Raw genomic sequence first — 20,942 nt, forward strand, 5'->3', positions numbered from 1 at the left:
GTGCAACACCACTGAAGTTTTTTTTTTACCTCTCTTTTCAACCAATGGCAGTCACTCTCTCCTCTCCAAATAACTTCTGCTTAGCTTTCCGAGCTTCCTTCGATCCTCTTAATCAGCGGTCTCCAACCTTTTTTGCGCCACGGACCGGTTTATGCCCGACAATATTTTCACGGACCAGCCTTTAAGGTGTCGCGGATAAATGAGGGAGGGGCTAATAATCGGCTCAGTCATGTTTAATGATCGTTGAAAGCCATCCATCGACAGCGCGCCTCATAATCCTGTGGCCTTATGGTCCAAACATACAGTATATTAAAATATGTGATTCAGAATTACTCTTAGACACTGCAATAGGTCATCCAACTATTTAAGTTGCTGTTGAAGGTAACATAGTATGTACCCAACTGAAATGAGGTTTACAAATGTGAAGAGTTGATTACAAGTAGCATATCCCTTGAATATCATTGCAGGGCACTGTATGCAAGACAGGTCTAAAACAAACATAAAAATACACTACACATATGAGTTTTATTACTGTAGTTGTCGGACTATAAGCCACTACTTTTTGCACAAGCTTTGAACCCTGCAGCTTTTAGTCAGGTGCGGCTTTTCTATGGATTGTTCATGATTTTTGTCATATCCTAAGACGATTTGTTTTGTTTGTTCCGCTGTTGTACGGCACTACGTTGCCTGGCGGAAGGGCATGTGATCAGACACACAGTATCGGGGTTCAAGAGTGGTATGTTGGTCACATGTCCATCCGCCAGGCAACATAGTGCTGTACAAGTAGCACGAAAAAAAACTTCAAAGTAGCACTACAAATATGCAAATATGTACCCATAACTTGTTTTTCAAAATATTAATAAAAGGGGTGTGTCTCCAAACAGCCATCTCTTTCCTGACAATTCCGTTTGTGCATATTCTCTTACATATGATAAGTCAACATTGAAACACCTGCGGCTTTTAGTCAGGTGCGGCTAATGTATGTACAAAACAGGATTTTCCCCTGATTTTAGCTTGTGCGGCTAATATTCAGGTGCGCTTTGTAGTCCGGGAAATACGGTATATATAAACAAACCTGTTAATTAACATGGTTAATTACATGATCAGAGGCAAAGACCTCACAGCGCAAGCATACTCCCAACCTATTATAAGACTATATATAATAATATACAATACAATGTATTTTATTTTAATATCGATTAACAAAAAAGAAAAAAAAAGTCACAAGCAAAATGGGAACACAGCACGGCACATGTTTAAACATATTTATTTATCAAAATCATTTATTAATCAAATAAACACAGCATGTATATTTTCACCCCTAAAAATACATGTTCAAAACACCACAACAGTACCCTGATAGTTCACAAAAATGTCACATGGAATTAAACAGAAGCTGGCAACTCAGCTCTGTAGAGTGGGCAATCACAAAGAAGCAGTTATTTCAAGTTGTAGACGCAAGCTGCTCTTCATATTTTTGGTCAACAGATGTCACCAAAGAGGACTGTTTAGAAAAGCTTTCAGTAATGAACCGTTTTTCAATACAAGCTTCAGAAAGATTCATTTGGTCATTGGTAAACCTGAGTATCTGATCAGTGTGCATTTAGTCCTCTACTGCCACCTTCATTATGATAGCTGAGATAACACCTACCATGTGAATGCTTTCCCCTTTTTGAACACTGCAAAGACGGATATGGTTTCATCTTGATTATTTTATACAGGCTCAAAGTTCAGCATTTGACACACTGTACAACTAACCAGGATCAACAATAGATGTTAAATGGATTTTTCGAGCATTACACTTTGATTAACACGGTTTATTTTTTGCATAACTCTGAGCATATATGAGGGATCTGGAGTTAATAAAGTTAAGGCCAGCAGGTTAATGATTTTCAAACGTCACCCTTGTAGGCTCACACAACTTTCCACGAGTAAGTCTCTTTCAAATTGTCTATTTTTAAGTTCTACGTGCTTTTCTGATGTCTAGTTATAAAGTCTGATTATAGTATAATTTATTTCACTGACATAAATAAATCCGTGTAAATGTAATTAAACATTTTACAAACGAATGACACAGGTTTAAAATATTTCATTTGAAAGCAGAAAAGAAAGTTTTGAAAGTGAAAGTATACTGTAGAGGTCTGTGCAGAGTCATTCTTCCAAGTATTTTTTCTTCTGTTTGTGTAAAGAAAACTGAAGGCATTAAAACATTGTAAATATTTTATATTTGACTGATTTACAGCAGCTGTGCACAGTCAAGCAGCTAAAAAGTCAATTTGCAGTCTACACTCACAGCAAACTGTCTCTGTTGGCTGAAGTTTACCAGTTGTGATTCCAACTTTTCATAAATGGCCATTTTATGGATTTTATGGTGAGGCCAGCTTTTGTCCATGTGCAGAAAATTATGAGATGGAAAACAATAAATAATAAAATTTAAAATACTTTTATTATGGATATCTTTTGAAATAAAGGAGAACATGTGCAAACATCAGATATGGTTATCCAACTCTGAACTTGTAATCTATAAACACAGATTTTGATCCGATCACTTTGTATTTATTTGTTGTTTATTGCATATTGCACTATTTTTATTCTTTACCCTGCTGCTGTAACAAACCAATTTCCCTTGTGGATCAATACAGTACCTATTTATGAAACCTTATTATCTGATAGCTAAGCTTTCTTTGAGGCCCATTACACAATCAAAACAATCAGCAGCAGACAGAGTTCATCTCAAAGCTAAAGATGACACTGACCAAAAGTTATTCTCTAGGCTGCAATTTAGCACTAATGTGAAGTAATGTGAAGTAATGTGTTCACTTTAATCAGTAACAAAATGTCTGGTGCCTTAACTCTGGAGTTAATGGAAAGTTATAGTGCTAAGTGCATGTTGAAGGCCTCATGACAGTACTTGACATATTAAAACATGTAACATGTAAAATATGTTTTTAGTCTTGAATAAGTTGATTTTAATGACCTCTTGTGGCCACACTTGTATTTATTTTGATGTATTTTCAGAGAAGGATGCTTCCACAGAAAGATGGACTCTCCCTTTCTCCAGCCAAAGTCTTCAGTATTTTCATTTTCCATCTTCTAATACACTTAAATCGAGGTAAGTTTGATGTTACATGCGTAATATTTTTTATTACAGTGCATATAAATAAAATAGTAAATATGTTACATTTGGTACAAACAGTAGTTAATAGTTTGATTTTTATGATTTGTTGCCTGCCCGCAAGTGTTTATTTAATTATTTAGTGAAACAGGTTTCTTCATCAAAATTTTTAAAACGAGAAAGAAAAATAATGCTCTGAGTGTCATCTTTAACTATATATATACATTCACACCTGCTGCAGAAATGAAAAAACACATCTATCTTTCTTTTTTTCTTTCGTTCTTTGTCTTTTCCTCCTGTCTACAGCGGAGTCTCAGGTGGTTGGTCCACATCAACCAGTAGTTGCATTAGTTGATGATGATGTTATTTTACCATGTCACGTGGAGCCTGCAGAGGATGTGACAGCTGAGATATTGGAGTGGACACGATCTGACTTGAACCCAAGATTTGTCCATGTGTGGCGATCCGGTCAGGATCTGGTGAATACAAGAAATCCTTCATACAGGGGAAGATCATCACTGTTCATCAATGAACTGAAGCATGGAAACATTTCACTGAAACTCTCCAGAGTAAAACTCTCTGATGAAGGAACATATGAATGCAGCATTCCTTTAATGGAGAAAAAATCTTTTGTTAAGCTTGTGGTTGGTAAGTAGACTTCAGAAAAGAGAACACGCTAAATGCATCAGAATTTTGTAATATTAATAATTTAATGATTGTGAATTACTGTCCATATTAGGAGTTTTTTCACCCACTAACATCTTTTGTAAACTCTTTGCTCAGCATCAGATGCTGCCACCTCACCTGTCATCAGTTTATCAGGGATTGACAAAAACAGAGGAGGAGTGGTGTTACAGTGTGAGTCTGCAGGCTGGTATCCAGAGCCTGAGCTGCTGTGGTTGGACGGGGAGGGAAACCTCCTCTCTGCTGGACCTACAGAGACCCTCAGAGGTCCTGATGACCTCTATACTGTCAGCAGCAGAGTGACTGTGGAGAAGAGACACAGCAACAACATCACCTGCAGAGTCCAACAGAAGAAAATCAGCCAGAACAGAGAGACACACATACATGTTCCAGGTTCAAATTATATTATTGCATTCATGATAGAAACACTTTTTGAACATATGAAGTCCAGATTTCTAGTTTATTTGTTTTTTGTTTTTTTTACCATTTCAGAGGATTTCTTTGAGGTCCCATCCAGTTCTCCCTCTGTCATCATCGGTTTGGCTGTTTGTTTGGCTCTTTGCATCATGCTGTTAATTTCATCAGCTGCTGTCCTTTTATGTAGAATGAAGAAACACAGTGAGTCACTGATAAATTTTTCCTACCTCTACTATAAATCAATGTTTTCATTTTCATTCCTTCTCATTTATTTTTAATTTCAAAAAGAGAACAACAGAAGCCCAGAGGATCAGACTGATGTGGGAGGTGCTGAAGTTCCTCTGAGAGGCTCTTCTCCCAAAACTAAGAATAAGACTTCATTCGTGAGTGGATAAACACGAACAAGTTAAATATCAAGATGTTCATTGTTTTTCAGAAATGAAATGGAATATTAATCCTAATTTCAAAATAAAACTATCTGAAATAATGCTTAACAGAAAAAAGAAAAAAAAAAACTGCACACGGTTACCACACAGACATCATGTGCATTATGGGCATTTACTAAGGTTGAGTAGAAAGAACTCTCTATTGATGTTAAAGGAATGAAGCAGAAACAATGTGAAAACATCAGTGTGATTTCATTCATCATTATTAGATTACTACTTCAGTAATGTCACACCAGTCTCTGTTTTGGTAAAAATGTTGCTACTGATGAAATTATTTTATATAATCAAGCTTTTCCTGGACTTCACACATCACCAACAGAGACAGTAGGTGTGCTCATACATAAAAGAAACATATTGATTTAAAAATACAACCCAGCAATGAAAAACAAGTTTTTCTACCTCACAGGGGATTTCTTAAAGTCACCCCGCAGTTCTTCAGCTGAGACACTTGAGTTAGAAAACACAAACACTGCAGTTGTCTTTACTCGCGAGGACAAGTGACAGAGCGCTCCTACACGTAAGAGACACTCACAGACTTGCGCTCTGTCACCGTCTGCGTTCTTTATTTATACAAGCGAAATGAATACATTCGTTCAGTGACATGAGCATGTGTGTGTGTGTGCGAGGTCAGAACTGCTTGTTCAACTTCTTACTATCGCTGTGGAAAGATTCAGATACAAATATCAGAACACGTTTCATAAAGAACAATCAGTTCTGAACAAGGAAAAGGCCATCATGCAGTATTCTATCATCAATAAACTTATATCACTAAAAGCTTATACTGACTACTCAGTACAATTTTCCATTGACACTACCTCATGATTGCGTTTTATCTCATATTTATTAACTGTAGCTTTAATCAGTGTTGCGCTCATTTTGTAATTCACATTACACTTTAAACTAATGTGTTACATTATTTATTACCCGCAGTAAGTAATCCATTACACTGTGTGTTATATTAGTTTTGTATTACTCCATAACAAACCCCAAAATGCGGTGTCATGGTCCTGGGTCGAGCGACCCAGTATTTGAGTTTCATGTATCTTTTGTATTCATTTGCACCTAGCTTAGTTCACCTAGTTAATTTCCAGATTGCAGTTTAGTTTTGTTCCTTAGTTGTTTATGTCATCTCCCCTGTACTAAGTCCGCCTGGTTCATGTGTCATGTCTGCGTGGTTATGTTTAGTTCTTGTCATGTCTAATCTCCATGTTTCCTGTTTTACTTTGTAAGTCTGTATTCATTGTCAGTGTATTCAGTTTCACTTCTCCTGTCCTGTCGTTAGGTTCATGTGTGTCAGCTGTGCTCCCATGTGTGGCCACTTCCCCTGATCATCCCTCATGTGTATTTAGTCTCTGTGTTTCATACAGTCTGTGTCGCGTCGTCTGTGTTCCCACCCTCCATGTTGTCACAGCCAGTCCTTGTAGTCATAGTTATGGTTTCCTGTGTCTTCATAGTTTATCCTGGTATCACTTTCCCAGTTTAGTTATAGTTTAGTTTTGTCACTACGCTTTTGCCTTGTTTGCACTCCTTGTCCTCAGCCACAATAAAGGCTCGCTTTTCGTTTGAAATCCAGTTTTGTGTCCTCACCTCTGTCTGCTCTTGGGTCCTCTACTCACTCCACACGGTCTGCCCCGGCAGTCCGTGACATGCACTTACCCATAATCACCATTTAACAAGAAAAACCTTAGGAGGACAATCCCACACACTGACACAAATCTTCATCCTAATAATGGCACCAGAGGTGACAAAAGTAGAGATATTCTGTACTTAAGTAGATGTACAGAGATCTGTGTTAGAAAAATACTCAGTAAAAGTTAAATTACTGATTCAGGCTATTTAAACGGGTAAATGTAAAAAATACAGACTGAAATTTACTCAAAGTAAGAAAGTAAAAGCAGCTCCTTGGAGGGCATTGTTACCAGCTGTTTTGTTCAAAGCTACATAATAATGAAATAATATCAGTAAATGGGAATACAAATATAAGTTGAGTATAAATTTTAATTCTAATATATTTAATTTGCTTGAATTACTTAAGAAGAGATTGAGCAGACAAAAAAAAAAAATTTAAAACTCTATTTTCTGTTGTCTCCATTGTAGAGGGTTTGACTTTTCCTCTAAACAGAAGATGAGAATAGAAGAGGTTAAAGTGGGATTTCTCCATCTCTGAGTGAAGTCATCTCTTTCTTTTCTCTCCCTGTGAAAAACAGCAGCTGGACCTTTAAGATGACTTGACAGCTGCACATATAAAGGCTAATTTACACACAGAGCCCTCAAACACTGACATAGATGTAACTGTGAAGCTGGATTTAAGAAACAAGGGCTTAAAGTTTTAAAAACATGTTTAGCGCCATCTTCTGTCAATTTGGTACATGACGTCATGTGGTTGGTTGTTTGCGGCTGATAGACTTACATTAGTTTATGTTGTTAGCTGTTAGGTCTGCGCTTTGCTGGTTTAGACTTATTCCTGTGAACAAAGCAAGACAGAGCTCGATCCATTTGAACTTGCAAGGGGAGCTGATTGGACCAGGGTCTTGGAGCTGCAAGCTCCTCACCTGATCCCAGACAACTCCCAAGAGCCAGCCTCCCCTACAGCCTTTTATTAACTCTGTGGTCACACAAACATCTCATTAATCATGCAACAGATAAAACACTCACATGTGAACATGTGTCATGTGTGTCTGCAACAGAGAACATCTGATGTGTGTGTCTCTATGAGCATGTGATGTGATCAGTGGTGTGTGTGTGTCTGTGTAGGAAACAGAAGTCAGTATTCATCCTAAAGATGTAATCATCTTACACAATGACAATCATATTGATCCACAATTCTCTAACATTAGCTAACTAGTGAGAGAATCGAGAACTGAGAGGAAAATAACTACAGTAAAACTAAAAATCAGTTTATTTGACTACATTTGTGCTGTTTGTTTTTTGTCTAGCTGCACTCAAACGTTTGGGTTTTTAAAGCACTTTATAAATGAGCACTGTGTGGAGAGCAACTCTGAGTCACGGGACCAACACAAACTGATTTTTCCTCCTCTGGCCGAGTGTACCAAGTTGTGCAACCAGCTGCTGCCATCAGCGCTGTTTTACAACATAACGGCCGCTACAAGCAAATCACAGCACAAATATAAGTAAGTTTCTTACTGAATCCCATCAAAGTAGGTCAATGTGTGGCAAGGAAAAAGCAGATGCTCAGATGAAGAGATGCCACACTAGGGGTCCACTTTAACCTCTGACTTTGGCACATGTCATCTCTTTTTATGCGACATCTCCTGGCTCAAATCAGTTTGATATTTGAAGGCTCACAGTGATGTAAAATAATGACTCCTTAGCATTGCGTAAAAAAAAAAAGTAACAGGCCTGTTCTGAAAATATAATTAGTCAAAAGTACAGATATTTGTTTAAAAATGTGAGTACAAGTAAAAGGATCTCAGAAAAATACTCAAGTAAAGATACTAAAAAATTATACTGAAGTACAGTAACGAAGTCTTTGTACTTTGTTTGTCTGCCATCTCTTAGTGGCCAATAACTTGGACGTCGAAACTTCCGGAGGAACAAAAGAGGAGGGAGAAAGCTGAAAAGAATCTGCAGGACATTAAAGAAAAGGTTCGTATTTGTTATTTGGTATATATTTGTCATGTGTGTGAGTGTGTCCCTATTAAATGTCTCTTTATCTCTGTATTGTAAAGTTATGAAGGAGATTATTTTGCTTATTTTGTAACAAATGTCTAAAAAAGGAACTGTTTCTATATATTAAACAGACTTATAATCCACGTTGAAATTCAAAGAAAGGACTGGCTTGCAGAAATGTGTCAGAATTAAATGAAATCGCCAGTTTATTGTCATTCGGAACAGTTAGTGCACATCAGAATGAAATTCCAGTGCATTTACTCATCATCAAATATAAAAATAAATAAATAAAATTAATGTCTAAAGGCATAAAATGCAAGAAAGATCCATGTGAGAATAAAAAATAAGAAATATTTTAGTTTATTAGTGAGGAAATTAATAAGGAAAAGCTGTTCAGGATCTTAAATATATTGAACATCAACAAAAGCAGCAGAAAAGTGTACAATCATCGTTCAGCCATGAAATGACACTGCTGTAAATATACAGTCATGGGGGACAGAGGGGATGGGGGAGGCAGTCAGGGTGGGTGGTTGGTGTGCTGATGGTTGGAGAATGAAACTATTGTAACATCTGGCTGTCCTGGTCCTGATGCTGCTAAACCTCTTTCCAGAGGGCAGCAGGTAGAACAGTGCATGGTGGGGGTGGGCGGAGTCTCTGATGATGTTATGGACTCTGCTGAGACAGCATCTGTGCTCGACTTCCTGGATGGATGGAGGAGAAGTCCTGGTGATCTTCTCTGCAGTGATTTCCTCTCTGAGGCCCTGAAGCTGTAAAACCAGATGCAGACACAGCTGCTCAGCACACTTTGATGCTGCCTCAGTAGAAAGTGGAGATGCTGGAGGAGAAAGTTGTGCTCTCCTCATCCAAAATGCAAAGCGCCGACACTGCTGAGACTGTTCAACCAGTGCTGTTTAATGACTAGTCCAGACTGTCAGTTATCTAAGGCCTACACTGAAACATTGTACTGTGGCATGGTGGTTAACACCATTTCCAAGAAGCAAGCAGGTCTTGGGTTCAAATCCCCCATCTTGACTGGATTTGCGTGTTCTCCCCGTGTCTGCACGGGTTCTCTCCAGATTCCCACCACAGTCCAAAGACATGTTAGTGGTGTTAGGTTAACAGATGATTCTAAATTGCCCATAGATGTGATGGTTGTCTGTCTCTGTCTTTATTGAGGAGTAATAGGTCAGGGCTAGTTATTTTAGGTTCAGCAGCTAACAAGAGGGTGTGTCGGTCAGAACACAGGAAAGAGGACACGGGGCTTCCACATTGCTGAACTGTCACAGTCAGCTGGTTTATTGTCACCTCAAAGCTCAGTGTAGCCAATAGTCTGTAGTAAATAATAAGTTATTGTTAGACCAAATATATTACAGCAACAGTGGTTCAACTAATATAAACTCAAACTATAAAGTAAGATAAAGTTACACATCCATCTATGCATATAATGTCCATGACATAATATATAAAAACTCAAATTATGTAAATATTACATTACTTGGTTCAAATATACAGAGAACTCAGATTAAACACAGTGGTGATGTCATACTACAAACAGAGACATTCACCGGCTATAACCATCATTCAAGGCGCCATTGTGTGGCTGAATGAAATTACTACACTATGGCAGCAGTTGGCGGCACAAGCCTTTAATCACCACGTGAAATTGCGCCGCTATGACTCGGTAGAAAGTTGAGTTTGCAACTAAACAAATTAAAGGTAACTTACGTTCAGACATTAACTTAACACTCGGAGCATCACTGTGAAAGATTGCAAACAGGAACACAGCTTACACGATGAGGGAATAACAAAAAACTGACCCGGAAGTACTTTCTCTCCCTCTGGAGCAGCAGCGCAGCACATCAAACTTATGCATATGTCATTTCCTATAACCTCACTCATAACAATATTTTAGGAACATAAAATCTCAGAGACTTTCATACAGTGTTAGCCCTGCGATAGACTGTTGACCTCTCCAGGGTCTCAATTTATTTACAAATACTTGTTCATGTATTAGTTTTTAAATATCATTCTGTTATATTTACATAATACAGCTTTTATTTACAGCTTTAATGTGACTCTGGTTGTGTTATCATTATTGTCTGTTAAACATGAACATGAACAAGCTTTAATTTCACTCCGGTTGTTTTTTCATTATTGTTTCTGAAATATGAACATTTCTTCCTTCTGCTCTTTCTTCATGTAACATTTTACATGAATACTGAAATCATCAATCAGCTCCAGCAGGAGAAAGAAACAGCAGAGGACCTGAAGACGAAGCTGGAGGACAAAAATCGTGAGGTTTGTCTTTCCATTATAAACATTCAGAATTTACTGACCCAGCTCTGTTTATCTCTGTATTGTAAAGAGTTATGAAGGAAACTTTAGATATTATTTTGTTTATTTCACAACAAATGTCTATTATATTAAAGATCAAATTGCACTAAGTGGAAGTGAGATTTAAAGCTTCTTTTTATTGTTACGTTTGATGTGATTAACTGTGTGTGAAGAGCAGTGTTGGGACTAACGCGTTATTAAGTAACGCGTTACAGTAACTACGTTATTATTGTGGTAACGAGCACGGTAACTAGTTATTATGCCAAAATCAGCAACGCGTTAGTCGTTACTGGGATTTAGATAGGGTCGTTACTCGTTACTCCGTGTGGTGGCTATCGCGGAGCTTCCACAGATTCAGTAACATTAGCAAGTGGTGGAGGCCAAAAGGGGACGCAGAAAGAAAAGAGACCCGAGGCGGCCGCTGGTCCAAGTGTGAACTGAACTTCAGGTAAGAAGTTATGACCTGCAGTCTCTCTGGGTCAGATATAAACCAAGTTTAGGTGGAGTTTATTTTCTTTATTCTGACTTTTTCCGTACTGCGTGCTAGCTAGCATGACGGAGTTTCTACACAGCTGGGTGGGTGCTATGAAGTTAATGATGTTGAACTTTATTTTGTTCATAAGTTATTAGAGTTGCCAACCGTCCCGTCTGGTATTCAGAGAAAATATTACGCGTTTCTTATTGAGGTGAAAAGGAACAGTTTGTCCCGTAATTCAGCTACAATGAAAAAGGCACAAAGCTGGAGTTATTCTGTGTCTTTGCTGCACAGCTGCCTCTTCTTCTCTCATTCCCCCCCCTCCCTCCCTCTCCCGTTTCTACTTCAATCATGAAAACTGATCAATGATCAGCTGATCGGCTTTTCTCTCTTGTTTGTTTATCGCCCACTTTGGCCAGAAAGAGGAAACCAGCGGATGTCGCGCTAAACAACAGCAGCACGTTTAAGCTTGATCAGCTGTTGTTAGAATTTATTTAATATTAATTTCTAGTATCAGCTGATGTTTGCTGGAGCCACAGCTGCAAAAAAGCTGCTGGTCATGATATGGTTTGGTTATCTGGTGAGAGGGAAACATGAAGATGAAACCAGGAGATGTCCTTACTGAATCATCAGAGCTGAACAGGTGATGGAGAAACAGGTTTACCTTTTAGGTGACATGAATGAGTTGAAGGGAAGTTATGAACTGTTTCTGAGGGACAAATAACACCAGGATCCTTTTTTAGGTAGCTGACAGCTGGTAACTGTGCAGGGGTGGGTCTAGGAAAGTGTTGCCAGGGGGGCATGTAGGGCATTAACAGGGAGAGGTGGGCACAAAGAAATACTTTTCTTTCTTATTCTCATTTAAAATGTCTAGCTTTTAAAAAATAATTATCTGAATCTTACAACAAACGATTGATAGATTGATACATATATACCATCAGAACAGTGTACATCACTGTCACAACTGTTTATTTTCATTCAAAGGCTTTATGATTTTTCCTATAATGGTGGGCCGGTCTCTAGTCAAAATGCCCGGGCCAATTTTCTGTCCCAGTTCAGCCATGTATGCAGCTCATGTGCAGTCTGGTGTTACCTACATCTTCCTATTCAGAAGGCAGAATTTCTGAGTTCTGAGTACAATCGAAAGCACCACGACTGCAGTTTTTGTGTTGGATGTAAAAGGCGCACATGACGCTGTGACGTAGGCTAGAATCATGGCAGCAGTCAATGACGGTCCAGGCGTGGGATTTCTCTCGTGGAAATATGCACATTATCTTTTCCTTTCTATTGGTAGGTGGCACAGTGCACTTGTGGCAAGTAAGCAAGCTAGAAGACTGGCAAAGTTATGGAAGCAACACATTAACAAGAGAATTCTGAGTAAAACCAAAGTTACTTTCCCTAGTAACTAGTTACTTTGAAAGTAACGAATTCAATTCAATTCATCCATCTTCATCCGCTTTATCCGGAGCCGGGTCGCGGGGGCAGCAGCCTAAGCAAAGAGGCCCAGACCTCCCTCTCCCCAGCCACCTCCTCCAGCTTATCCGGGGGAACACCAAGGCGTTCCCAGGCCAGCCGAGAGATATAATCTCTCCAGCGTGTCAATTCAATTCAATTCAATTTTATTTATATAGCGCCAAATCACAACAAAAGTCGCCTCAAGGCGCTTCATAGATACAGAGAAAAACCCAACAATCATATGACCCCCTATGAGCAAGCACTTTGGCGACAGTGGGAAGGAAAAACTCCCTTTTAACAGGAAGAAACCTCCGGCAGAACCAGGCTCAGGGAGGGGCGGCCACCTGCTGCGACCGGTTGGGGTGAGAGAAGGAAGACAGGATAAAGACATGCTGTGGAAGAGAGACAGAGGTTAATAACAGATATGAGTCAATGCAGAGAGGTCTATTAATACATAGTGAGTGAGAAAGGTGACTGGAAAGGAAAAACTCAATGCATCATGGGAATCCCCCGGCAGACTACATCTATTGCAGCATAACTAAGGGAGGATCCAGGGTCACCTGGTCCAGCCCTAACTATATGCTTTAGCAAAAAGGAAAGTTTTAAGCCTAATCTTAAAAGTAGAGATAGTGTCTGTCTCCCGAATCCAAAACTGGAAGCTGGTTCCACAGAAGAGGGGCCTGAAAACTGAAGGCTCTCCCTCCCATTCTACTTTTAAATACTCTAGGAACAACAAGTAGGCCTGCAGAGCAAGAGCGGAGCGCTCTAATAGGGTGATATGGTACTACAAGGTCATTAAGATAAGATGGGGCCTGATTATTTAAGACCTTGTATGTGAGGAGCAGGATTTTGAATTCAATTCTGGATTTAACAGGAAGCCAATGAAGGGAAGCCAAAACAGGAGAAATATGCTCTCTCTTTCTAGTCCCTGTCAGGACTCTTGCTGCAGCATTTTGGATTAGCTGAAGGCTTTTCAGGGAGTTTTTTGGACATCCTGATAATAATGAATTACAGTAGTCCAGCCTGGAAGTAATAAATGCATGAACTAGTTTTTCAGCGTCACTCTGAGACAGGATATTTCTAATTCTAGAGATGTTGCGCAAATGGAAGAAAGCAGTCTTACATATTTGTTTAATATGTGCGTTGAAGGACATGTCCTGGTCAAAAATGACTCCAAGGTTCCTCACAGCGTTACTGGAGGTAACATAAAGGTAATGCCATCCAGAGTAAGAATCTGGTTAGATACCATATTTCTAAGATTTTCAGGGCCGAGTACAATAACCTCAGTTTTATCTGAATTAAGAAGCAGAAAGTTAGCGGCCATCCAGGTCTTTATGTCTTTAAGACATTCCTGCAGTTTAACTAATTGGTGTGTGTTATCTGGCTTCATGGACAGATAGAGCTGGGTGTCATCTGCATAGCAGTGAAAATGTATGCTATGTCTTCTAATGATGCTGCCTAAGGGAAGCATGTATAATGTAAACAGAATTGGTCCTAGCACTGAACCCTGTGGAACTCCATAATTAACCTCAGTGTGTGAAGAGGACTCTCCATTTACATGCACAAACTGGAGTCTATTAGATAGATATGATACAAACCACTGCACCGCAGTACCTGTAATACCTACAGCATGTTCTAATCGCTCTAATAGGATATTATGGTCAACAGTATCGAACGCTGCACTGAGGTCTAGCAGGACAAGCACAGAGATGAGTCCACTGTCAGAGGCCATAAGAAGATCATTTGTAACCTTCACTAAAGCTGTTTCTGTGCTGTGATGAGCTCTGAAACCTGACTGAAACTCTTCAAATAAACCATTCCTCTGCAGATGATCTGTTAGCTGTTTGACAACTACTCTTCAAGGATTTTTGATATGAAAGGAAGGTTGGAGATGTAACGAGTAACTTGAAGTAAATGAGTTACTTTTGAGAGAAGTAACTAGTAATGTAACTAAGTTACTATTTTAAAGTAACTTACCCACTGGTTGTGGGTGACTCTGGTTGTGTTATCATTATTGTCTGTTAAACATGAACATGAACAAGCTTTAATTTCACTCCGGTTGTTTTTTCATTATTGTGTCTGAAATATGAACATTTCTTCCTTCTGCTCTTTCTTCATGTAACATTTTACATGAATACTGAAATCATCAATCAGCTCCTGCAGGAGAAAGAAACAGCAGTGGACCTGAAGACGAAGCTGGAGGACAAAAATCGTGAGGTTTGTCTTTCCATTATAAACATTCAGAATTTACTGACCCAGCTCTGTTTATCTCTGTATTGTAAAGAGTTATGAAGGAAACTTTAGATATTATTTTGTTTATTTCACAACAAATGTCTATTATATTAAAGATCAAATTCCACTAAGTGGAAGTGATATTTAAAGCTTCTTTTTATTGTTACGTTTGATGTGATTAACTGTGTGTGAAGAGACAAAGACAATAGTGAGAATATTGCACATGTTCATTTCATTAAAGATACAGGATCCTTTAAAAGCTGTGGCTATGTTTAACTTCATCATTATTCTACAAACCTTAAACTGACAGTAACAATAAATGTGCTATCAGATTTTAGAGAATTCGAGTCTGCTATTATTTTTGTTTATTTGTTTGGTGGTTCCAGGTCATAAGCTGGAGCAGAGTAGTGCAAACCTTCAGTAACTGCATTCAAATAAAATGCTGAAGAAATAACTCGCGAAATCGATCAATGTAGAGCAGTTTCACAAACCACAGAAGCCCCAGAAAAGTGCAATCAAACGATGAGTTTATTAACAGCCTGGAGAAAACATCAACATATGTCTTCTGACCAAAATACATGTTGTGGATACTTATAGAGCGGTGGGGTACACGCCCCCCCCATGGCGTCAATGACAGATTAAAATAGGTTCCAGACATTAGTCACAGTTAATCGTACATCTTGTACATCTTTAATAGCTATAAACAGACATAGAACTTCTCATTTTGATAACACCTTCCATACAAGGTAATAATCTTAAGCCCTCAGGGTCTCTGAGGCTAATTATTGACTCTGATCATCTGCTACCAAGTAGAGTAAAATATAGTAAGACACCAAATGAGTTAAGGCCTCAGGCCGGACACATTCCTAGATTATATGTATTATATGTACTGTAAGCATGCATTGCAGTTATCCTTCTATGCACTAGTCCTTTCACAATAAACTGTCTGGACCCTCTGTAGACTAATGCAACAACTCTAAATGAGCACAAATATTTATGCAATGTGTATAAAATACTTCTGGCTGTACCTGTAATAAAAGTAAACATAATAAAAGGATCCTCAAATGCAATATCAATACTGTAAGAAATATTATTAAATGAGATAATGCTGTAAAGAATGTTACTAATGCAGTTATAATGATGCAGATTATATGGCAGCAATAAAAGAATTTCTGTATCTCCACATAACATTTTTTGGTCATGTTTGATGTTGAGCTACGTGCTATTGAATTAAATTCTAAAGGCTGTCATCGCCCTGTACATATCATTAACTCTGAGACTGTGGCTGACTTCATTACAGCCTTTTTAAACTCTGCCTTTTTTGATCCAGATTGTACGGATACTAACTGTTTCACACCTCCTTTGGTTGATGATTTTGCCAACGCTATGTTATCTGTTATCCACCTGTTGCTCCATCTTGGATACTGTGGCCCCTATAAAGATGAAACGTCCCAGAACTTCTCATCAACCATGGCTAAATGACACTATACGAGCCTTATGTCGTGTCTGCCGTCAATCTGAAAGGAGGTGGAAAAAAGACAGGCTTTGTAGGAATACCAGAACTCTGTAAAGGCAGCTAAAGCAGCTTTCCTCTCAGATATTATTGAGACTAATAGCCACAACCCTCAAATGTTATTCAAAATTTTTAATTCAGTGATAAATCCCTGTCCGGACTCTTCGAGCTCGGCCTCCCAGGCTCTCTGTGAGCAATTTCTTAATCATTTTACTGGAAAAGTTTTATTACTGAAGGCTTCACACTCTCACTCACTTGTGTTGAATCCTGTTGCGGTTTTAGGATGCTTGTCCACCTTTTCTCACTTTGAGCTGTTATCACTCCCCACTCTTAAGGGAATAATTGAAAAATTAAGAAACTGAAATTCTGTGCATGATATCCTTCCTTCCCGTTTTATCAAGGAAGGTTTTGAGGAAACAGGGCCTTACATCTTATTTTTAATGAATTTATCATTGTTTGTGGGCTGTGTCCCGACTGCTTTTAAACATGCGGTAGTGCACCCTATTGTGAAAAAAAAAAAGTAATTTCGATCAGAAAGACCCTGCAAATTATAGGCCAATCTTTTCCGTTTTTATCAAAAATTTTAGAGAAAGCCATCTTTCTCCAAATACATGCTTACTTAGTTGCAAATAATATTACTGACAAATACCAGTCTGGCTTTAAGCCACACCATATCACTGAAACGGCCCTGCTAAGAGTCTATAATGATCTTCTTGTATTTGCTGACTCTGGTCGCCCTGCCGTTTTAGTTTTATTGGATCTGTCTTCAGCCTTTGACATGGTTGATCATAATATACTCTTGAGGAGGCTAGAGCATGTTGTAGGCATCAAGGGTTCTGCCCTTAACTGGTTTAATTCTTACCTCACCGATAGATCCTTCTCTGTTGTGATGGGAGGATACGCTTCCTCTGTTGCCCCTCTCTGCTGTGGTGTGCCCCAGGGGTCTGTATTGGGCCCTTTATTGTTCTCTTTGTATATGCTACCCTTGGGCTCCATATTTAAAAAAATACAATGTTTCCTATCACTTTTACGCTGATGACATTCAAATCTATTTTCAACTGACTGATGATTTGTCAGCATCACTGCACTCCATGTTCGATTGCCTGAGAGAGGTTAAAGATTGGCTGTCAGATAATTCTCTCATTTTAAATGAGAAAAAAACTGACGTTATGGTGTTCGACAGCTATATTCCTCGAGACCAGCTTGTTGCCCTGCTGGGGCCCCTAGCTAATTCTCTCTCTGATTCTATGCGTAACCTGGGTGTCTATTTGGATAGCTCCTTTAAGCTCGATAAGCAAGTGTCATCTGTAGTTAAATCTGTTTTGTTTTTTCAATTGCGGCAGATTTCTAAAGCTAAGCATTATATACCACACAGGGACCTGGAAAAACTTATCCACGCTTTTGTGACCTCCAGGTTAGATTATTGTAATTCTCTCTACTGTGGTCTACAAGCCTTCTCTCTTTGAAGGCTGCAATTCGTTCAGAATGCTGCGGCTCGCCGAAATTTGATCCTATTACTCCAGCTCTTGTTGATCTACACTGGTTACCTATCAAATATTGCATTGAGTTTAAAATCTTGTTACTCACTTTTAAAATCCTGAATAACATTGCGCCCAGCTACCTTACTGACCTCCTCAATCTGTGCACTCCTTGTCGTGCATTAAGATCATCAGATCAATTACTCCTGGCCCAACCTAAGTTTAGACTGAAGACCAGAGGCGATCATGTCTTTGCTTCAGCTGCACCCAACCTTTGGAATAGCCTCCCTGCTTCTATTCGAGCCTTGGACTCTATCCAATCCTTTAAATCAAGATTGAAAGCATATCTATTTGACTTGGCTTTCCTGACCAGTTAATACCCTTTTAAACTTTTATTAAATGTATTATTTCGTTACTAATTTTACTGCGGTTTTTGTCTTCACTGTCTACACTGGAATTATTATAAAATGGGAGAGGCCGAAGAGTGAACTGTCAAAAGTAAGTACTGGAATCAAAGGTCAGTGAAAGCATCACTCAGAAGAATGGTGGTGGTGGTGGGGGGTGATAAAGTGGAGATGATGGAGGAAGGTTTCGAGAGGGTTTTCAAGTACTGCGTTTTTCCTGAGACAACGCCGTCTCAGTGTGGATGGGAGGCCGAAACGGAGAGAAAAAGATGCTTTTTCAAACAAAAAAGCATTAGTGTGGACGTAGCCTGAGTGAGTTTTGTCAGTGAGGAAGACCAGCAGCCCGATACACATGGGGGTGCTGATACCTGGGGAAGGTGTCAGTTTTCTCACCAGTTCCTGGGGGATGATCCACCAACAAACAGCACTTCTACGTGACTGTGTCCTCCAGATGTGTAAAGCTCAGGTGAAGAGCAGAGAGAGCAGAGGACATCGCGCTGTGGAGCTGTTTGGCCAGTACGAAGACTGACGTGGAAGGGACTCTACCAAAACTTCATTATTAAGGGAGTTAATGCAGAGGGCAGGTGTCATTAAAACATGTGATGGTGGCAGATTTGAAACATGATGGAACAACAGTCTGCCACAGCGAGGTGTTAAAGATGTCTGTAAGGACGTGTGAATGCTCGTTAGCACCAGTGTTGATCACGTTACTTGAAAAAAGTAATTGGTTAGTAATTTCTGATTACTTCTCCAAAAAAGTAAACCTGTTACATTACTTGTTACTTGAAAATGTAATCGGATTACGCGTTATTACCCATCTCTGGTCAGCACACTCTCTGAGGACTCGTCCTTGAATGTTGTCCTGATGCCTTCCAAACATTCACTCTCCTCAGAGTTTTACAGACATCAGTCACGTTCAGATTCAGTGTTTTCTCATCAGGGTGAAAACTGTCTGTTATTGCAGGGTGTTGTTGAGAAATGTGTTGACCTCATTAAGATGGTGTGTGTTGTTGTCACACATACTTGCTTCTTATATGAAAACTCTTAATTTAAGACAAAGCTTAAATAATTTAGTTATAATGAAATTCAAATACAGTTGTTTCTTCAGGTTCTCCATTCTAAAATTTATATCATATCAAGCTCTTAATTCAATATAGTAACTGATTTATTGACTCTGTGTAATCACCCAAATGCTATAACAAAAAACATAAAAATATATATTTGTCTTCTATGTTTTTGTTTCTTTTTAATTGCAGCTTTGTGAAACTATCAGTCAAGTCCAGGGAGAGAAACAGAAGATGGAGAGAGAAATGAAGAGACTGAACAATGAGCTCGACTCCACAAAACAACAGGTTCATTTTTTATACACTAACTTCCTGCATTTACATGACTGTCATGTTTAATCAGATCTCTTTCTCTGGTGATTGAAACACTCTGAAGAAACATTAAGAAATTCAGATTTTATATAATTAATTGAACATAAGCAGAGCTGTACTGATTGAAACTTTCTAGGCTGATTCATCTGCTGTTTGTAATGATAATGTGATTAACTGTCATTTATTTGCAACAATCATTGTTATTTTCTATTCTTCGTGCTTGAAAGTGTTTATTTCATTTATTTCCCAGGCGGTGCCTCATAGATTTGAAACATAAACTCAGAAATTTGTCCACAAATTTCATCATAGTTGCTGTAGGACAAAATTGAACTGCAGAATGACAGAAGCATGTTGCCACCTTGTTCTTTATTTATTTTTTATTTAGGAACATGTTGATCTCCAATTATATGTCACTGAGCCGACATGATGCTTAAACTTGATGCACATCTGTGACCGATTTGCTAACTTTGGATCGACCCATTGATTGATTGCCTGCTACCAGGTCATCTGTGCAACTGCCTTGTATTAAACCCGATTCTTTGATCCCCTTGATAGAACAGAGAAAACCCGACTCAGGAGTGGTCAAAACATTTCTAATTCTTTATTCAATCATCTTCTGGAAGAGAGAATCCTGCACAGCCCAAAGCCAGTTGCAGAAACTCTAACATTAGAAGCTAAAAATGTGTCTCATATAGGTGTTATTTTGGTACTTTACACGTCACACACACAGCCTCGATACAAACAACTGCTTATATGTTACTAGTTCCTCTTTTTTCTGTCTGGTTTCCTGTTTTTATTTATATGCTTGTACAGCTCTACAGTAACTTCCTGTTTTTCAGTGTGGCTGAGCACTTAGTTTGTGAGTCAAAAGTGGGCTTGGTTTACAAGCCTTTATTATTAAAATACATAAAACAATATATTCAGAAAATAAGCACTAAGAATATATGTTTATTCCATAACACTTGCAATCAAATGTTGTTGCCTAGATATTGTTTAATCATCCTCTGGGGTATATATTTTTCAGTTACTAAAAGTGAAAACAAATCAAAGCAATAACTGGCAAAGAATAATTTTTCTCAGATGAGGTTGACGTCCTAGTGTGACTGAACCATGAAATAAACCTGACACACAAAATACTGGAAGTCAGCTCCAAAATGATCAGTAAGAAGACATAAATAGAGAATATTAAAAGGAAATCCATTCGATAAATCTAACAAATATTAGAGATTAATCAATCTAGGATTTTAAAAAAGAAACTTGTGAATTAAAGAAATAGATATGTTAAGGCCCCCCGGGTGGGTGTGTTTGCAGTGTTTACCAAAAGCAGACACAGGAGAGGAAAACTAACAAAAAGTGAGCCGTTTACTAGGCTGAGAGCAAAAA

The 20,942-nt window shown here is 38.6% G+C and overlaps 1 protein-coding gene across 1 annotated transcript in view; it reads left to right on the forward strand.

The window, feature by feature from the left end:
* The window catches only part of LOC146673743 (uncharacterized), an 88,269-nt gene that overhangs the window by 6,182 nt on the left and 61,145 nt on the right, over positions 1 to 20,942 (forward strand). The window contains exons 2-7 of the mRNA XM_085401009.1: positions 3,019 to 3,112; positions 3,422 to 3,763; positions 3,899 to 4,192; positions 4,292 to 4,417; positions 4,505 to 4,599; positions 8,182 to 8,268. Coding sequence (XP_085257135.1) covers positions 3,025 to 3,112; positions 3,422 to 3,763; positions 3,899 to 4,192; positions 4,292 to 4,417; positions 4,505 to 4,599; positions 8,182 to 8,268 — 1,032 coding nt within the window. The 5' untranslated portion in view covers positions 3,019 to 3,024. The remainder of the gene's footprint in view (positions 1 to 3,018; positions 3,113 to 3,421; positions 3,764 to 3,898; positions 4,193 to 4,291; positions 4,418 to 4,504; positions 4,600 to 8,181; positions 8,269 to 20,942) is intronic.

This window comes from Rhamphochromis longiceps, linkage group LG3 (assembly GCF_057381845.1).
Source record: "Rhamphochromis longiceps isolate RC_006_pf linkage group LG3, R_longiceps_female_GT1.1, whole genome shotgun sequence".
NCBI classification, from domain to species: Eukaryota; Metazoa; Chordata; class Actinopteri; order Cichliformes; family Cichlidae; genus Rhamphochromis; species Rhamphochromis longiceps.